Raw genomic sequence first — 19,489 nt, 5'->3', positions numbered from 1 at the left:
TCATGTTTGATTGTATACTTGCATGTGATTTTAAAGACTTTTTACTTGCTCATGAAACATATTACTGACTTAGATTGGACATACTAATTTTTTGTGTGTTTCCTAGTTCATAACTATAATTTCGTTAAAGAAATAATGAGCCATATTATTCCTGTTTATTTTTTCTGAATGTAAGCTCATAGTCTGGAAAATACAGAAGATGGTAACAAAATTTCACTTTTTGAAATTCCAGTTAATTTAGGATTTGTTGTAGATCACTTCTTGAACACTGTTAACTTACAAAATAATTTTCCTATTAAATCTTAAAGTCTAAACTGTGTATAGTACCTGCATTTAGAGAGAGAAATGCTATGCCATGTTTAAGAATTTGAATTTATTCATTTTTGAAAACTCTTTCCTTTTTTAGCTAGATCATTTGCTAATGCAGCAATTGAGAAACAGAAATCAGCATTCATTCGATGGGGAGTAATGGCAGATTGGGATAATTGCTACTATACATTTGATAGAAAATATGAAGCTGCACAGTTGAGAATTTTCTACCAACTGTATGATAAGGTAATGTTATATTTTTTTCATTCAATGGTGTATTAGAAAATTAAATGGTATATTAGAAAATTCCAACTTCATGTTTACCTTTGTCTTTTATAGGGCTTAATTTATCGCTCTTACAAACCTGTGTTTTGGTCTCCCTCATCAAGGTATTTATGTGTTTTTGGTAGTTACAAGGGGGAGCTTTTGGGGGGTTCTCTAAATATTTATGTTTACTCTTTTCAAACCCTAGGACTGCATTAGCTGAAGCAGAACTGGAATATAATCCTGAGCATGTCAGTCGCTCAATATATGTAAAATTCCCTCTCTTGAAACCTTCCCCTAAGTTGGCATCCCTTACAGGTAAAATATTTTTGTTACTTGAGTTTATTACAGTAAGGGGTTTTAGCATTTTCTGACATTCTTGAATTTTGTATTTTTCCAGATGGCTCGTCTCCTGTTAGTGTTTTAGTCTGGACCACCCAGCCTTGGACGATTCCAGCCAATCAGGCCATTTGCTATATGCCAGATTCAGAGTAGGTATATTGTTACACTCTTCATTTTAATTACAGAGGGTACTTACTCCATTATTTTCATTATTTTGAATTTATTTCATCTTCATTGTCCTCTTAAAATTTGGTAAATTATTACTTAGTTAATGAGCTTCAGGGGACTCCATTTAAGATCTAAATTCCAGCTTTTATTGAAAAAACTGTAGGGATGAAAATTGAATTTTTTTGAAGTTAGCTTTTCTAAAATGATGTAAACATTTAAAATGTTACCACTGGCAGCTCTCCTCCCCCCACCCGTGACTAGGCAGGTGCACCTCTCTCCCCTTTTCCTAATAAACTGTTCTTTTAAAATGTTAAAAAAAAAAAAAGTTACTCCTTGTCCTTTGTCATTATTAATTTTTTCTTAAAATTTTATTTAGTTATGCTGTTGTGAAATGTTCAAAATCTGGAGAACTCTACATACTAGCTGCAGATAAAGTGGCACCTGTTGCTTCTGCTTTGGGAACAACATTTGAAGTTATTTCCACATTTTCAGGTGAGAATTTATAAGATTCTGACCATTACATCAGATCACATGGTCACAGTGGTCATATTGCTCATTGTGAATCAAAACATAATATGGCCTTTACCTTTTTTTTTGTTTTTTTTAAGATTTATTTATTTATTTATACAAACACTGGGTACAGTCAGAAATGCGGGCGGGTGAGAGGATTCACCAGAGCCAGAGCAGGGAATAGACAGGCAGACTGACAAAATACACTGCTGAGGGGAGCAGCGGGCACAGCAGGAGAGGTCTGTGTGCCATGCGGGACCCTCACCGGTGGTCGGGAATCGAACCAGCGCTGCAGAGGCTGCGGACAGCTTCGCAGCCCAGTGCTCAACCACTGCGCCACAGGGGAGGCCCTGGCCTTTACCTTTTTTAGAATGCATTTTACGTTGAATGCACTGAAGGAGATTTAAACATCTCAGGAGTACAGAAAAATATGAACATAGACAAAGGCAAAACAGTTTTTAAAATATTTCTGGCAAGTACCCAATATAAAATGTAGACTGCACAACTGTCCTTTGCGAAATTCTATTCAAATTAGCCACCAAAATGGTCTTAGATTTAATTAAAGAAGCAGTGAAAGAAATATCTTTTGGTATGACTTTAATAAATACTGGAAAGTATTCTGAAGACTGTTTCTATCAAAAGAAATCTTAGTGAACTGTAATTTGGGAATTCTAGAGTAGTGATTGCTTTTAAAACAAAATTTTGGAAATCTAGGGACACTTTAAATTATCTTTGATCCTTAGAGATACTACTTAAAAAAAAAAATCACATGAATGCAGGTACCCAAAAATGGGAAACAGCCTTCTAAGATAAACCCTCTAAGATTGGTTCAGATACGAGCCAGTTGAAGATTTAAAGTCTTGACAAAAATAAGGTTTTTCTGTGAAAGGCAGGTATATTTCTGTTCTTTCTTGACTCTGCCCCCTCCCACCCCTCAAGTACAGTGTTCCAGAGGTTGGGTGGCATTTTGAGAGTAGTAAGGTTAAATTTGAGATTGTTTTTCTAGAACATGTGATTGTTTCCAGTTGTTCCTGTGCAGAGAATACTGGGTTGCCATTTTGTGCCACCACATTACAGAGGAGTATATATACTTCTCAGTCCTGGCAAAATGAACTGGTGACAGCTAGCTTCCTACTTAATAAAGCAATAGAAATATCAAGCAGCTAAAATGGAATTATATGGGGTAAGTTTTCTTTCCAGAAAATAGAAATTGTTTCTTATTAATCATTTAGAGAACTTTGTTGAGAAATTGGGAGAGTACTAAATGGTAGATAGAGTATCTGGCTCAAGTGTAAACAGACTCGGTACATCTTGGCAAGTAGAGAGGTAGAGCCAGGTAATTCTTTTAAAATCCAAAAACTTATTTTTAGAACACATGAAGAATAGTTTATGGAACTCCAGGAGACATTGAGGTGGGAGACAGTAATGATGTAGAAAAACTAACAGGTGATGGGTGTAATACATCATTAAAGGAAGCTAGAGTTATATAGAACACTCGGATCAGATTTTCCTTGTAAGCTAGATTGAACAATTAGCCATGTGACCTCAAATTGCCTACATATTTCCTGATTGTGAATTGAGGATAGTATTAGCTTTTTTGTAGTGTTATTATGAAGTGTTGAGTCCAGTCATTGTTAGGTGTTATTATCTCTACTCTTTCTAGGGTAACATTATGAAAAGCAATGAGTTCCCATAGAGATGGTATTAAAACCTGCTGATCATTAACTTGCTGACCTAAGAATTTCTTTGTCCTTACATTCCAAAAAGTATATGACTACACATAAATTAGAAATTTTCTTGGGCTGATTTGAGTTGTCTGATTAAATAATTGCATTTAGGATGTGGCATAATTACATTTTAATAATTGCATTTACTATAATAAAGACATTTACTTTGTGGTAGGAATTGTATTAAGTGCCTCAGTTACTTAAAATGCATTAACTTGGTATCCTCACAGCAAACCTCCAAGGTAGGAGCCATAACTATTCACATTTTAAATGTTCTTGAAGGCCACAAAGCAAGTAAAAAAAGAAGCTTCGATTTGAGCCCTCTCATAGCAGTTTTTGTGCTTTTCGCCTGTTGTTCTCTTAACAGAGGTAGAACTGCCATATAAAATGCTTGTGGTTTTCTACCCTCATAGGTGTAGATTTGGAAAATGGTACTTGTGTTCATCCTTTAATTCCTGATAAAGCGTCTCCTCTCTTACCTGCAAATCATGTGACCATGACAAAGGGAACAGGATTGGTTCACACAGCCCCAGCTCATGGTATGGAAGATTACAGTGTAGCTGCTCAGCACGGCTTGTCCACGGTAGTAATCCTCCTCCTTTCCAATCACTGTTTTTTTTTTTTTTTTTTTTAAAGATTTGTTTATTTATTTATTTATACAAGCACTGGGGTACAGTCAGAAGCGCGGGAGGGTGAGAGAATTCACCAGAGCGGGGAGCAGAGCAGGCAGAAGGACCGAAGTACATTGCTGAGGGGAGCAGCGGGCGGCCGGAGAGGTCTGCGCGCCATGTGGGACTCTCACCTGGTGGCCGGGGATCAACCCGGGCTGCAGAGACTGCGGGCAGCATTGCAACCCAGCGCTCAACCGTGAGCCACCAGGGAGGCCCTCCAATCACTGCTTTTGTTGAATGAAAATGATAAATACTAACATCTTTACTTTTCAGTTAGAAACAATCATTTTTGTCATGTTAATTTAAATGGTGAAATATTTGGGGTTTTTCCAGTGCCTCAAAGCCTCATTAATTCATGCTGATTGAGAAAGATTTCCTAGAATTGGCACAGAATCAATACACAGTTAGAATTGAAGAATATATATCAAATGGGGGCAATTTTTTCTTTCAATTATTCAGTAACATGAAGAAGTTAATTTTAATGTCTGAAAAATGGCTAGTGAACTTAATATTTGAAAATAACATTTTTATAACTTCTTTCTAAAATCTGTTTTACACATATCAATTACTTAGTGAATTTTTCCACTGATAGGGAAGTCTCAAAATCATTATAATGTATGGAATTATTGTAATGTATAACAAAATCGTTGCCATTGATCTGGAAATTAGTAGTGACCAAGTAAAAGATGTTTTAGTATATGTTATTTTTGTTTTTAAACTTCAGGTGTATGCTTTTTAATAAGATATTTTGCCTTCAATAATTTATGTGTATATTCACAAATTCTTATCTGAGTAATACTCAAATTTTCAATGTAGTGAAAAACTGTACTGAGATGTATTATGTATATTATTTTGCCGGATAATGTGATAAGATAAAATGTCTTGATTCTTAATTGTTTGAAATGACACTTTGTTAGGATTGTTTAGTGGATGAAGATGGCGTTTTCACAGATGCTGCAGGTCCTAAACTTCAACACAAAGCTGTCCTTGAAGAGGGAACAGATGTGGGTAAGTATTGTCTATGCTCTGTTGTGTGTGTTTTCTGAAAGGCAGCAGCAGTACCTTGTGCTGGCTCTTCTCTCATACTTTTATAGCTTAAAATAGAGTTTGAGACAGTTTTCATTTTTTTGCTTTCAAGTTGTTCCATTTGTTTGAGCTAATCGGGGCATGATTTAGTACGACAGAGATAATATTCAGCAGTAAAATGAGATCAGGCCTTGAGACTACATGCCAGCCACCTATCAGTGCTCACTATTCCTTCTCTGACAGTTGTAAATTGCTGACTCTGTAGCAAGGCCTATGTGTTACTTTCTTGGGTGTCCTTGAAGTCTGGACTCTTCTATCTGCCTAATTATGGACCTAGCAACCCATACCTTTTCTGCCCAAACTAAGGCTAATTAGACCTGGGTATTATTTTCCTGGAATTGTAACAAATTACCTTAAGTCTAGTGGCTTAAAACAGAATTTATTCTCTCACTGTTTTGGAGGCCAGAAGTCTGAAATGAGGTGTTGGTAGTTGTACCCCCTCTGCAAGCCCTGTGGAGGATGCCAGCCTGGCCTCCTCTTAGCTGGGGGAGGCACCTGGAAATCCTGGCACTCCTCGGTATACAGCTATTGCATTCCAGACTCTGGCTCTGTTGGCACCTGAGCTGCTTTGATCTTTTGTTTCTGAGCAGCCTCTCCTTTTATTATACAGATACCAGTTACTGAACTTAGGGCCCCCCTATCCCGGGGTGGTAGCATCTAAACTTGATTATATATGCATAGCTCCTATTTCCAAATTAGGAGGCATTCACAGATATTAAGGGTATTCTGGATAAACATATATTTGGAATCTTTCAATACGTGTGTCCCATGTCTTTTTTGGGGAAAAATTTGAACCCACTATTTTTACTTTCTTCTGGATTATGGAAAACCATTTTGAGATTTATGGTATGAATAATTATGACTCTGAATTTCAGATACATTTCCTTTGAAGAGCCACGTTAATTGCGTATCTGGAGTCTGATTAAGTTTTTACGGTCTCCACTTTGTATGCCAGGAAATTCAGATTATGCTATTGATACCTGTCATCTATTGGTGCAGATTTAGTACTTCTAGAAGTGTAGAGCATTACTAGAATTTTTGTTGTCTAACTTTAAAACTATGTCTAATCTAAGATTTAATGATTTTTTTTTTCAAGTTATAAAGATGCTTCAAGCTGCAAAGAATTTGTTGAAAGAGGAAAAGTTGGTACACAGCTATCCCTATGACTGGAGAACTAAGAAACCAGTGGTTATTCGTGCCAGCAAGCAGTGGTTTATAAATATCGCAGACGTTAAGTCTACAGCCAAGGTATAAAGGGCTTCTCCTGCAGGGGCTTATCCTTCCCTCAGTATGAAAGGGTTGAGTATGAGGTTGAGGTGGGATCTTGCTTTTACTACTATTTCATACAATGTGGATTTGGAGTCAGAGAATCTCAGATCTGGAACTACCTTAGATTTCCATTCCTTCATTATGCTAGTGGGGAAAATTGGGCTAAAGAGTCTGAGTGAATTCCTGCATGCAGTCAGTGAAAGCTTCTCCCTTTGGGACAGTGCTGAGTTTAGCAAGTATTTTAACCTCTCAGAACCTGTTTTCTATATATATAAACCTGCTTCAAGGGATGGGTGAATTAAAGCTCCCACAACAGTTTCTGGCACAAAATAGGCATTTAATAACTCTCTAAACCCTTTCCCTCCTTAAGATTGAAATTTCAGTCCCTTTGGAAAGTACTGGTATTCTGGATAAACATGTATTTGGAATCTTTCAATACATGTGTCTTATGAACAACTTGATTCTATTGCATTAAAGAGCTCAGAAGTCTATTTGTTAATCAGGCTGAATATGCAGATATTTTACAGGTTGCATCTACTATATTACTGTCATTAGTTGGCTCATTTGTTGGCCTGGGAATTTGGAGCTCTAGTTAGGTCAGTGCATAGCAATTTATATTTTGTATGTTTGTATAGAGTAGACAACTATGATTTTTTTTTCTTTCATTTTTATGTTACTGTGATGCCTGTTTTCCTTGTGCATGTTAAAATTTGTAATTTTCAGCTCTGTAGACTAATGGTTGTAGAACATCTGAGTCTCATGCAGTTTTCTGAAGCCAAGTTGGGTTTTTAGCTTCCTTATATGTACAATTTCCAACTATTACTCTTTGTGGGAATGGATAAGACAGTGTTTTCATTACCCACCTTCAATAAAAATGAACTTTTGCACCTCTTCTGCCACTCAGCCTCTTACTCCCTACCCACTGGATTATTTTGAAGCAAATTTTAGGCATTATTTGTTCCATAAATACTTCAGCATGTATATTTGAAAAATAAGGACTCTTTAAAAGTGCCATTATTGACACTTTAAAAAAGAAATAGTTATTCCTTAACAAAATCAATATCTCATCGGTATTGGCATTTCTTAGATTTTTAAACCAAGTATTAATCAAATTGAATTGTGGATGTTTCCATTCTGTCAGTAGGTGGTGCTACAGAAGACTTGGGTGGGGTGGGGTGGGCATATCTGGTAATTAGGTGGTTGGGTAAGTGAGGAGACTTTGAACACGCTCTGAAAACATTAAGGTATTTTTATTAATGAAGAGAAGAGTTTTTCAAAATACGTTTGCATAGTTTGGCCTTTTTGTGATTATTATCCAACATTTTGTTATACAGTTCAGCTTTTGATAATTGATGACAGGAATCAAATATTAGCAGTTTGCAGTTGGGAGGAAAGAAAGAAGGGAGGGTGGAGAGATCATAAATAGAAAGTGACTTATTTTGAGAGTATTTTCTATATTTTAAACCATTACAATGTAAAATTAGGTTCCATAACAGTCCTTGTTTGTCAGCCTAAAACAATAGCTTAATTTTTTTTAAAAAGATTTATTTATTTATGCAAACAAGAGCTGGGGTACAGGCCAGAGATGTGGTGGGTGAGAGGATTTACCAGAGACAGAGTGGGGAACAGAACAGGCAGATTGACTGAAGTACACTCTTGAGGGGAGCAGCAGGCGAGTCAGGAGAGGTCTGCTGCGCCATGTGGGTTACTCCCTGGCTGGCTGGGGATCGAACTCGTGCTGCAGAGGCTGCAGATTGCTTCATAGTGTGGTGCTTAACCCCTTGCAGCTCTAGGGAGGCCCCAACAATAGCTGAATTTTTAAACATTTAAAGAATAGCATTGAAATCAAGTTGGAATTGAGTTTAATATAATTATAGTACTTCCACTGTTATTAACAGTTGTGCTCTAAAGTGTTTGGAAATTAGTATAAAACCTCTTTTCACATCCTCCAAAAGTGAAATCTGCTATAGATGTTATTTCTGTAGGTCCTTTGTGACCCTGTTTGAACTTTGCCTCCTTTGCTCTGAAGTCTGTTTTCTTTTGAGTTTATTTTTTTTGCACAGGGGAGATTAGGGCATGTGTCATTGACTTTCAGTATCCAAAAATAAAGAACTGTGTTAGAATAAATAGTTACAGCTCTAGAAAAAATTGTTGTGCCTTCTCTCACTAGGCTTGATTTATGAATCTATTGCAGGAATTGTTAAAAAAGGTGAAGTTTATTCCTGGATCAGCACTGAATTCCATGCTTGACATGATGGATAGGCGGCCATATTGGTGTATATCAAGGCAAAGAGTTTGGGGTGTTCCAATTCCTGTGTTTCATCATAAGACAAAAGATGACTTCTTGATTAACAGGTAGAACTTTGTGAAATTTTTTAGCATTTTAAAGTGAGTTCTTTTTTTTTTTAATGCAAAACTAGTGGGCTGTTAAACCTAAGGTGTATTTTTATTTATTTATTTAATTAATTTATGCACACAAGAACTGGGTTGTGGGTCAGAGGTACAGGGGTGAGAGGATTCACCAGAGACAAAGTGGAGAGCAGAACAGGCAGATCTACTGAAATACACTGCTGAGGGGAGCAGTGGGTGAGACAGGAGATCTACTCTGCCATGTGGGTCAGCTTCCTGGTCAGGGATCAAACTTATGCTGCAGTGGCTGCTATACCTTGATAGTGTTGAGACTTCAACCCCTGCAACACCAGGGAGACTCTTCAGGTGTATTTTAAATAAAATATTCTAAACTTATCTTTTCAGGGGAGTAAAATAGAAATTTCAGAAAGATCTTTTCAAAAGGCTGAAACTTTCACAACTGCATTTTTATTTCAATGTAGATACTTGGAAGCAAAGACTCCTTTTTTTCCTTGATGATTCATTATTTCTACTGTGTCTTCGGTGATAGATAAGGTGTCAGGAATTCTGAGGTGTCAGTGGAGGAACCTGGTATATAATTTTTCCTTTGGAATTACTCTCTTCCTCTGAGTTTACTCTTTTCAGTAAAAATGGCAAAGGTAAATTAGATCCTTTGAAATGTAAGGAAGTATGATATTATATTTTCTCTGATGATGATTATACTTCATTTTTCCTGGGGTGTTTTTTTGGTATGACAATTTATTCAGAGTAGAAAAACTTATATTTGTAAAAGACCTTTTTCTAATCCAGACACTATTGAGCCAGTGACCAAATCTGACCCAGTGCCTGACATTAATGAGATGATCATCTCACTGGTAAATGTCTCCAGTAAATGAGGGAGACTCAGTAACTGATGTGGAAAGAAAGGGGAATGCGAGTCTTCCCTTCTAGGAATACAGCCCAGGTTTTCATTCTCTTTGGGTAATTTTGTTTTCATTTGATTAGAGGATTTTCTGCTAATTTATGCTGTAACATGAGGAAAGAGTTCAAGCACATTTTGGTGTTTTCGCATTTCATCAGCTGAGGCTTCCGAGATTTTTGAAGGCATGGAGACCAGCAAATCATGGGGAATTCAAAAGACTGTGTGTATCCTTACCTTGGAGCTCATTATTATTTTGGTAAAAGCTTCTGTTTCTCAGTGTTGACATGATCAATATTTTTCAGATGCTGTTTTTGGTAAATGGTTGTGTTTCAGGGGGTTTTATGTTGATTAAGTAGGGTTTTTTGTGTGTGTGTGTGTGATTACCTCTAGTCACACCATAAGGTATCCTTTGAGGTTTCTTCTCAGTTTGAAATACACCTTATGGCACTCCCTCATGGGAAATCTGACACCTTAGGGCGGCTTGGCTCAGAGGGCAGCACTAAAGCTCTGCCTGAGGCTGACATTGAACCAAGAAGCCTCTCCTGAGCTCCAGTTACAGAGGATGTGGCACAGGAGATTAGGCAGGAAATTTTAGAAAGTACCTAGCCAGTAGAGGGTTCAGCTGGAGCTGAGGCCTGGCGGGAAAGCCTCACCTGTGTGCAGTAAGCTGTGTGAGGAGAACAGGAAGGTAACCACTGAGCAAGGTTGGTTGGGGGAATTGTGAGTCTTGAATACTCGATTGAGGAGTATTAAGTAGTGCTGTTAAGTAGGCATGAGGAGTAAGAGTATGTTTTAGGAAAAGAAACTAGAGGCTAGAGACCAGAAAGTCATTGTGAGGCTGTTTCACTCTAAGAGTTTGGAGCTGAGACTCTTGGGCCCAAATATTGTTGTTCATGTTCTTATAATCTGTAAACTCCTACTCTTCTAAGACCTCTATTAAGAATTAAAGCTGAGATCAATTTACACAGTATTATTTAAAATTCTACACTTGAGAATTTTCTTTTAAGAAATGTTCTTAAGCCAATGCCATTGCTTCCCATTCTTTTCAGTATTTAGAGAACAAGATTTTTAGGGAATCTTCTTGAATTGATTCAGGTGGATCTGTATGTATATATTAGTAAGCAGAGCCTACTAGTTTATTTGACCATTATTTCGTTGACCATTTTTCAGTAAGCTAAGGGGAATACACATGAGTTTGTCAGAGAAACCAAGACAGTTTTTATTAGGTATCATTTGCATTTTATTTACAGTTAGTACATTTACATGGTGTGTTACAGATTCTTTTCTCCACATCTACCATTCTGTTGCTTGATGTTAGTTGATTTCTGATTTTTGAAGTCGCAGTAGTATACAGAATATTGGCCTACAGAAATGACAGATGAAATCAGCCATATCGTCTGTCAATTCATAGGTCATCTTCCTGAACACTACCTCTTAGTGATGGCTGAAATCCTCCTCCATTGTTGGGTTCTTTTCGAGCCATAACACTTGACTCAAGGAAATGGTTATTCTTATTTGTCAGTTTTATCATACAGAAAGAGAGATTATCCTGTTTCCACCTTAATCAAATGAGAATTAAGTGACCATGATTTTTTTGTCTGTCTTGGTTTATTATACCCTATGTTGTTAAGTTGGCAAGTTGGTAACCACCAAAAGTAACAGCATCTCCACTGGAAATTGATACACAGTCCACATGGAGTTGCTGTTACAATTGATAGCTCCAGGAAGCATATCAAGACTCCTACCTGAGTCCATAAGTTATCTTAATATAACTTGTTTCAGACGAGAATCTTGATATTTAAATGTTGTGACTAGTGGATTTGAAACTCATGTTTAATTTTGATTTCAGTTGATTTGCACTTAATTTTTGTATTTGTATTAATTTCTGACTCTAACATTATCGAACATTTTTCTAAATCTGTAGTATGAATTTATAATTTAGTTGAAAACCTATTCCTAGTTAATAAAGACAAATACTTTATAAGTACAAAGAAAAAATTAAGAAACATTTGCTACCTAGAAAGGAGTTGTTAAGTTTCTTTCATTTCACATGATTGTAATCAATTTAACAATATTATTGTAATAGTTACTATACATTTCTAGAAAACTCAGCTCTTGATTTCTGGAAATTACAAGAAATTGACTAGGATAGGCAAATGAACTTTAATCAGCTGGAGTATTTGCTTTTGCCACCTCACATTTTTGCTCATGTTAGTAATGAAAAAAAAAATTTTGGTGAAAAAAATTGATACTATTCATTAAAGATAAATTTCTCCAATCATTTCCTTTCATCTTTAAGACATAAGTGAAATGTTACATCAAAAATAAAATTTCCCAATTTCGTTGTGTTCTAAAAGTTACTACTTATGAAACATTTATCATCTTACCTCATTGTTATTCCAGTAACTTGCAGAAGAAAAGATGTCATAGATCCTCAGTACATCTTTTGCTTTTATAAAGTTACAAACACAGGAAATAGTGGGGAGGCAGCAACAGTTTCTTCACTACCTATTCATCTTAATGCTGCTGAATTGCTGTAACACACTAAATAAACCCCAGCCCAGCTGATATCAAAGTTCAGAATGATTGGTTGGCGTTACAGTTGCTCATGCTATAACTAGTGAATATTCACTGATTGGAAGCTAGGAAGGGACACGTGATGCATGTGGTTAGATAAGGTCCTTGCGTAAAGTGCAAGTTTTATGGCGGACTTATTGCTTTATAAAACACAGCGTTAAAATGGAAGGAGGATATAGATTATGTAGTGATAAGGAGTTTCACCCATTTTTATCAACAGTGATTTATAATGATCTTAAAGTTATTAGTTAACTGTGTGTTTGTGCTAAGAGATTAACAAAGTGGGTGAATTTTTAAATTTCCGAAGATGAATTCTGACTTCTTTGTATTTTTTTCTGAAGGACATTTAGTATCACTAAGAAATGCCTTTAAAATTGTTTCAACACTTCTTAAAGCATGATCTCAGCTTCCTTATAAAAATTACACTTCAAAGTATCTTAAGGAAATAGAAGACTAATATACAAGAATACATATGTAAGGACATCTGATACAGTTGTTTTATGAGGCCCTCACTGTCAGTCAGTTTTGGAAGACTGAATATGCAGCCATTCAAATCTGTGTCCCCACCCCTGCTGGTTGCCAGCTCCCTGCAAGTACTCGCAGCCCACCAGACCTTAGGCTTAGTTAAGCTTTTATCTTTTACATTTTAAAAGACACAGGCTGTTTAATTTGATGTAGTCACAGCTATTTATCTTTGCCTTCACTATCACTGCTTTGGGTGATGTGTCTGTAAAGATGTCTTTGATGTGCATATCATGTAGTGTTTCGCCTATATTTCCTTCTATGTATTTTATGGTTTCAGGTCTTATGTCTAGTTCTTTAATCCAGTTTGAGTTGTTTTTTGTGTATGGTGTGAGGTAGTAGTCAAGCTTCATTCTTTTGCATGTAGCGACCCAGTTTTCCCAGCCCAATGCCCAAAAATAGATGACTGGATCAAGAAGATGTGGTACATATACACCATGGAATATTACTCAGCATTCAAAAAAGATAAACACATGCAATTTGCAGCAACATGGATGGCACTGGAAGGGATCATGCTCAGCGAAATAAGCCAGAAAGAAAAAGAAAAATCCCGGATGGTCTCACTCATAGCAGGAATCTAGAAAACTTAAATAAGAGACCAGGAAAAAGAATAACTATAAGAAAGTAAAAATCAAAATCAACAAACAACTATGAACCAGAGACACTCTATGGGGGTTGGGGGGCGGGGAAAGGAGGGATTGGGGTCAAAATAAGGGGGTTGCAATTGTATGGGGAATATAAAAATAAAATTAAAATTAAAAAAAGTAAATAAAAATAAAAAAAATAAAAGACACAGGCTGGTAGTCTAGGGAGAGCTACCCACATTGGGCTTTGCAAGATGCTTTGAGCACAGAGAATTCCACAGCACTGAGAATCTTTGGAGCATTTGTGCAGCATTTATGTGTATTTTTTCCAAATTCTTTTTTGATTTTTGTTTGCACATTAAATTGGTCTTACCAATTTATGCTTATAAAGTATTGGTCTTACCTGTGAAGCCTGGTAGACCACCTCGAATTTGTAGGTGGTGTGTGTTCACTGCAAATTTTGTTTCTGAAACTCTCTGCCATAGTTTGTTCAGATTATTCAAGCTACCAGAGTACAAGTCAAGAGAAAGTTTTCACTCTTTGATACAAATTCCATGCACTTAAATTGTGATTTGTTTGGATTGAGAAAATGTTTTTGTCTTTGAAATTGGCATTCTTGCAAATTTTCTTTTTCTGCCCTAGCTTCAATTGTCATTTAATTTTCCTGTGTTTTAAATAAAAGTAATATAGTTGTCTAAGACCTCAAATAGCACTCTGGAAAGAACATAAACACTGAAATACATTTAGTAAAGTAAGGAAAGCAAATCTTTAATCCATGAGACTCTCTTTTAATGAGATCAGAGTCTCCTCTCTTTAAACTGTTGCATATTTCATTTAGATCCATTAGAAACAATTTCCTTTTATCCAGATTCATATGCATGTTATGAGAAAAACATTGGGTCATTTCATTTTTTTGATAATGTATGTAGTTTTATTCATGAAAACTTTTTTAAAATTAGATTTGAAAAAAGGATTATTTTCATTGGTGTTGATAACATAGTGTGGTAATTTCATTTCTAGTAAGTGTAACTTGGTAAATATAAAGAAAAACCAAAATAGTCTTTCCTCCTTGCTGAAATAAGGGACTTTTATGAATTAAAAAATATATTTGTAAGTAAGGTGTATACATATATAAATGCAAGCTTAAACTTCTTTCATTGAACATTGTATTAAGTGAATTACCAATACCTTTATAAGAAAATATAGCAATTAAAATGTCAATTTTAGTTAGATTTGTGGAGTCGTTCACTAATCTCCATGGGATTTAATAGTTGCCTTAACAGACCCACTGCAAAATTGGAATCTTTTCTTGTTGTTTTGTATTTTTATTATGGACTTATTAGTAAGGTAATTGAATATAGTTAAGTAATATTTAAAATACAGTTCTTAAGCTTCATTGAATTGTATGAAATTTAGGGATAGTCAAAAGAACTTCAGTTCTGTTAGGTATTGAATTTGGTATTGTCAAGTAGATAGTAGATATGTAAGTATCACCTATAGCTGTCAAGTTACTGAGTAAAATATTAGGACTTTTTTCTTTTTTTAAGACTAAAATTTTTCATACATCCTTTTTCCTCACAGTGTGTCCCTGTGTTTGTAGAAACTGAAGCTAAGAACTAGTCTAGTGTATCCCTGTCAGTTTTTAATAAATCACAGGTAGACTCTGGTCTTTGGACTTGGTACTTGCTCTGTCAACACTTATTTCCTGAGACTCCCTGGTCCCCTGACTTCATCTCTGGTTCATGGTTTCGTTATAATGGGTAGTAAGAGTGTTTCACCTCTACTTATTATCAGTAAACCCCAGAGATGAGGACTGAGAGTTCACAGGGCAGTGGTTGTCTTTATAGAAGAGTTAGGAAGAATGAATAGAGATGTATAAATAGAATTGAATCGTGATTTAGTGGTGTTGGGGCCTGGCTTTACCTGTGCCACTTGTTTAGGTTCTTGACTGAAGGAACGACGAGGTCCAGGAGCGTTTCTATCAAGAGATACTAATGTCCACAGCCTCTGCAGCGTGGGTTCGATTCCCGGCCAGCCAGGGAACTACCCATATGGCGCAGCAGACCTCTCCTGTGCCGCCACTGCTCCTCTCAGCAGTGTGTTCAGTCCATCTGCCTGTTCTGCTCCCCACTCTGTCTCTGGTGAATTCTCTCACTCTTCCACACCTCTGGCCTGTACCCTAGTTCTTGTATAAAAATAAATCTTAATAATAAAAAAAGACCTACTAAAATGTTTTTCTGTGAATTCAGTCAAGAGTGCTTTTAAAGTGCATTGAAAAATATAATGTGTGGTTTCCACACAAATGCTTTTATTTTGATTAATAATAATCCTAACATCTTTATCTGATTTTCTAAATGAATGAAATTTGAACCATCTGCTTTTACTTTTTTTTTATGTTTTTATTTCCAACACATTTGAAACTGTTTTATTGCTTTATTTTACTTTTCACTAAAATTGCAATCTAGTGATCCATTGCAAGAATAAAAAGGTAAAATGACACATTTTAGATAAGCATTCTTTTTGATGAAAATTTCATAACTGGTATGAGTAGCATATCTGGGTAATTGTGTATGTATAAATGTACTTTGCTAGTATCTTTTTAAATTTCTCTTAGAGTAATAACATTAGGTTTATTCAGATTTTTTATTATAGTGTATTCATATTTTCTTGACTGATAAAATGTTCTGTGTAAACTATATAAAACAGTAATATGTAACTAAATATTATCATATAACTAGTTATTGCAGGTTTTATGGTCTCATATCACAAAAAGTTTATCTTGCTGTTAAAGTCCATCTAAAATGTGTAACTATATTGGAAATGTGGAGTTGTGCCCATTTTAACATTCTTTTCATTTCTTTTAGTGTTTGGGTACTAGTAGCATTACACTTTTTGATCTACTTTCCATAGTATACCAACTCTATTTCACATCTCAATTTGTATAGCATGTTTAATTTATAATTCCCATTTGATTTTTGCTTCCCACAACAATTTTTTATAAGTACTTTATTTTACTCATGAATTATCAGACCCAAAGAGGTAAAAAAAAGTTTATCCCATGTTGTTAATATTAATAAGAAGCAGATCCAGATTAAGGACTTAGTTTCTCCATTTTCTGTGAGCTCCTGTGGGTTTACACTTAAGCTTTTTACTGCATTAGTAGTGTGATAGAAAGGAGGATGGTTTAAAAAGTTAGCTCTAGTATGTATATTTTAATCTTTAAATATTACTGTGGACATGCGTTTTGGTAATTTGGTCAGCAAAATTAACTGTCTAAATTGACCCGACTTCAGAAAATCCATACATCATGTTTACATAATACTTATTAATATGTACTAGACATTGCTCGAGGCATTTTATATGTAAACTTGGTTAATATTTCAATCACTCTTAATGGTACTGTGAGGTTTTTACAGACTGAGGTACAGAAATGTTCATTGCTTTGCCAGGTGTCTCATAGCTAGTAAGTGGTGAGTCAGAGATTGTGCCAAAGCTGCGTGGCTCCAAGATCCATGGTCCCTCAGTGGAAGCAACTAGAGGAAATTGTGCTGTCGTAAAACTATGATAATAAATCAAAAGTGTGTTATTCCTGTGAGAATATTTGTGTAAATATTTCTGAGCTTTTCAAATACATGATAACTATTTCTTCCCAAAGGAATCCATTTCAGTATTCATTTGATGTGCATTCATTGGCTTTCTGTTGTGAGGCACTGTGCTAAGTGTTATGTGGACTGTTTTCTTTAGTTTAGTCATTTTGCAGGAGTGCGTAGGGTCACTGAGTGTAAGTTCCACCAAGGCAGGGGCTTTCCCTGCCTTGTCCACTGCTGTAGCTATGGTGTCTGGAGCAGTGTCCAAGACATTGGAGATGCTAATTAAATATTTTTTGGAACAAATGTAGCATTTTTAACAGAGAAGCAACCAAGCTTGGAAGTTGTATGTGACTCCATTATGGTCATGAGTAAACAAGAAGTAGACTTGTGCGTGGTAATATTTATAGAGAGTGGAGAATCAGAATACAGGCCTGGATATGTTACTCTGTGCTCTTGTGTGGCATTGCCTTAAGGATTTGGATTTAGTCCTGTGAGCGGTGAGGGGATGCCAGAAGTGTTTAGGATAATAGAAGCAGTTTTAGGAATGCAGCTCCCAAGGATGTGGCGTGTAAATTAAAGTTCTTTAAAGTAAATTAAAAATGTTCAGTGTTAAAGTAGTTAGTTGAACAATACTGTTTTGTCCCCACAACATAGCCAAACCATTGAGCATATTATCAAACTGGTGGAAGAACACGGCAGTGATGTCTGGTGGACTCTTCCTCCTGAGCAGCTTCTTCCTGAGGCAGTCTTGGCAAAGGTGAGCTCTTATGTGCCTTACATGACTTCACAGCATGAGTAATGGTTTGCAGTTAAAAGGTAGTTACATTGTCTGGTGAGTTTAGTCACCAGAACCCACAGTTGAGAGTAAACACCTTTGTTTTGCTGTAGAAGCTTGGTATTAAATGTGCAGAGGGAGGGGGACGGCTACTGGTTACCTTGATGAGGATCACTGTGGGTTGTAACTCTTTGGTCACTATGAGAGCAGTGTCCAGCACTGGAACTGTAGGGTCTGCAGTAGATCTAACTGGTTGCATCACACATCAAAAAATCCAAATTGGAAGATTAATTTCAAGAAAATCAGATCATAGTTTATAGTTACATTGTTACTGTAGTTACTATAAGTCAGTCAATGGGAAAAGTGTAACTAAGTTGCCAAATCCCTTTTACGTGCAGTTGGGATAATTGTACTTAGTTAAAAATGCTTGATGTTCTGGTGGTGTTTATTGTATATATTGTGAGCCTTGGGTATAAAATGCTTTGACATTGTCTAGGTTGGTGGCCGTGATGCCTTGGAATATGTTCCAGGTCAGGATATTTTGGACATCTGGTTTGACAGTGGGACTTCGTGGGCTCATGTTCTTCCAGGTAATTTTCTTTTTTTTTTTTCTTTTTTTTTTTTAAATAATAAATTTTATTTTTATATTCCCCCATACAATTGCAAACGCCCCATTCTGACCCCAATCCTTCCCCTCCTGCCCCCCACCCCCCAAAAAGTGTCTCTGGTTCATAGTTTTTTGTTGATTTTGATTTTCACTTTCTTATATTCATTTTCCTGGTCCCTTAAGTTTTCTAGATTCCTGCTATGAGTGAGACCATCCGGTATTTTTCTTTTTCTTTTTGGCTTATTTCGCTGAGCATGATCCCTTCCAGCGCCATCCATGTTGCTGCAAATTGCATGTGTTTATCTTTTTTGAATGCTGAGCAATATTCCATGGTATATATGTACCACATCTTCTTGATCCAGTCATCTATTTTTGGGCATTTGGGTTGTTTCCAAAGCTTAGCTATTGTAAACAGTGCTGCTATAAACATAGGGGTGCAGGTGCTCTTTGGAATTGATGTTTCTGTGTCCTTTGGGTAAATACCTAGGAGTGGAATTGCTGGATCATATGGAAGCTCTATGTTTAGTAGGTCCAGAAATCTCCACACAGCTCTCCATAGTGGTTGGACCAGTTTGCACTCCCACCAACAGTGCAGGAGAGTTCCTTTTTCTCCACACCCTCGCCAACATTTGTTGTTGCTAGTTTTTTTAATATGTGCCATTCTCACTGGTGTGAGATGGTATCTCATGGTAGTTTTGATTTGCATTTCCCTGATTACAAGTGATGTTGAACATTTTTTCATATGTCTGTTGGCCATTTGCATTTCCTCTTCAGAGAAGTTTCTTTTTAGCTCTTCTGCCCATTTTTTGACTGGATTATTTTCTTTGTTGTTGCTGAGTCTCATCAGCTCTTTGCAGATTTTTGTGATCAGTCCTTTATCATTAGAGTTGGGTGCAAAAATGTTCTCCCAGTTGGTGGGGTTTCTCTTTGTTTTTGTTATTGTCTCTTTTGCTGTGCAGAAGCTCTTTAATTTGATGTAGTCCCAGCTGTTTATCTTTGTCTTCACTATCACTGCTTTGGGTGATGTGTCTGTAAAGATGTCTTTGATGTGCAAATCCCGTAGTGTTTCGCCTATATTTCCTTCTATGTATTTTATGGTTTCAGGTCTTATGTCTAGTTCTTTAATCCATTTTGAGTTGATTTTTGTGTATGGTGTGAGGTAGTGGTCAAGCTTCATTCTTTTGCATGTAGCGACCCAGTTTTTCCAGCACCATTTA

General features: G+C 36.3%; 1 protein-coding gene across 1 annotated transcript in view; it reads left to right on the top strand.

Moving 5' to 3' along the window:
• The window catches only part of IARS2 (isoleucyl-tRNA synthetase 2, mitochondrial), a 43,335-nt gene that overhangs the window by 7,453 nt on the left and 16,393 nt on the right, over positions 1-19,489 (top strand). Inside the window, exons 4-14 of the mRNA XM_037496721.2 lie at positions 407-555; positions 649-698; positions 782-891; positions 974-1,064; positions 1,460-1,575; positions 3,734-3,903; positions 4,909-4,999; positions 6,174-6,325; positions 8,541-8,701; positions 17,545-17,647; positions 18,162-18,255. Coding sequence (XP_037352618.1) covers positions 407-555; positions 649-698; positions 782-891; positions 974-1,064; positions 1,460-1,575; positions 3,734-3,903; positions 4,909-4,999; positions 6,174-6,325; positions 8,541-8,701; positions 17,545-17,647; positions 18,162-18,255 — 1,287 coding nt within the window. The remainder of the gene's footprint in view (positions 1-406; positions 556-648; positions 699-781; positions 892-973; positions 1,065-1,459; positions 1,576-3,733; positions 3,904-4,908; positions 5,000-6,173; positions 6,326-8,540; positions 8,702-17,544; positions 17,648-18,161; positions 18,256-19,489) is intronic.

This window comes from Talpa occidentalis, unplaced genomic scaffold, assembly GCF_014898055.3.
Source record: "Talpa occidentalis isolate TD23 unplaced genomic scaffold, MPIMG_talOcc4v2.1 talOcc4.8, whole genome shotgun sequence".
NCBI classification, from domain to species: Eukaryota; Metazoa; Chordata; class Mammalia; order Eulipotyphla; family Talpidae; genus Talpa; species Talpa occidentalis.
Note: the sequence above shows the minus strand (reverse complement) of the source record. Positions and strands in the feature narration are given on the sequence as shown.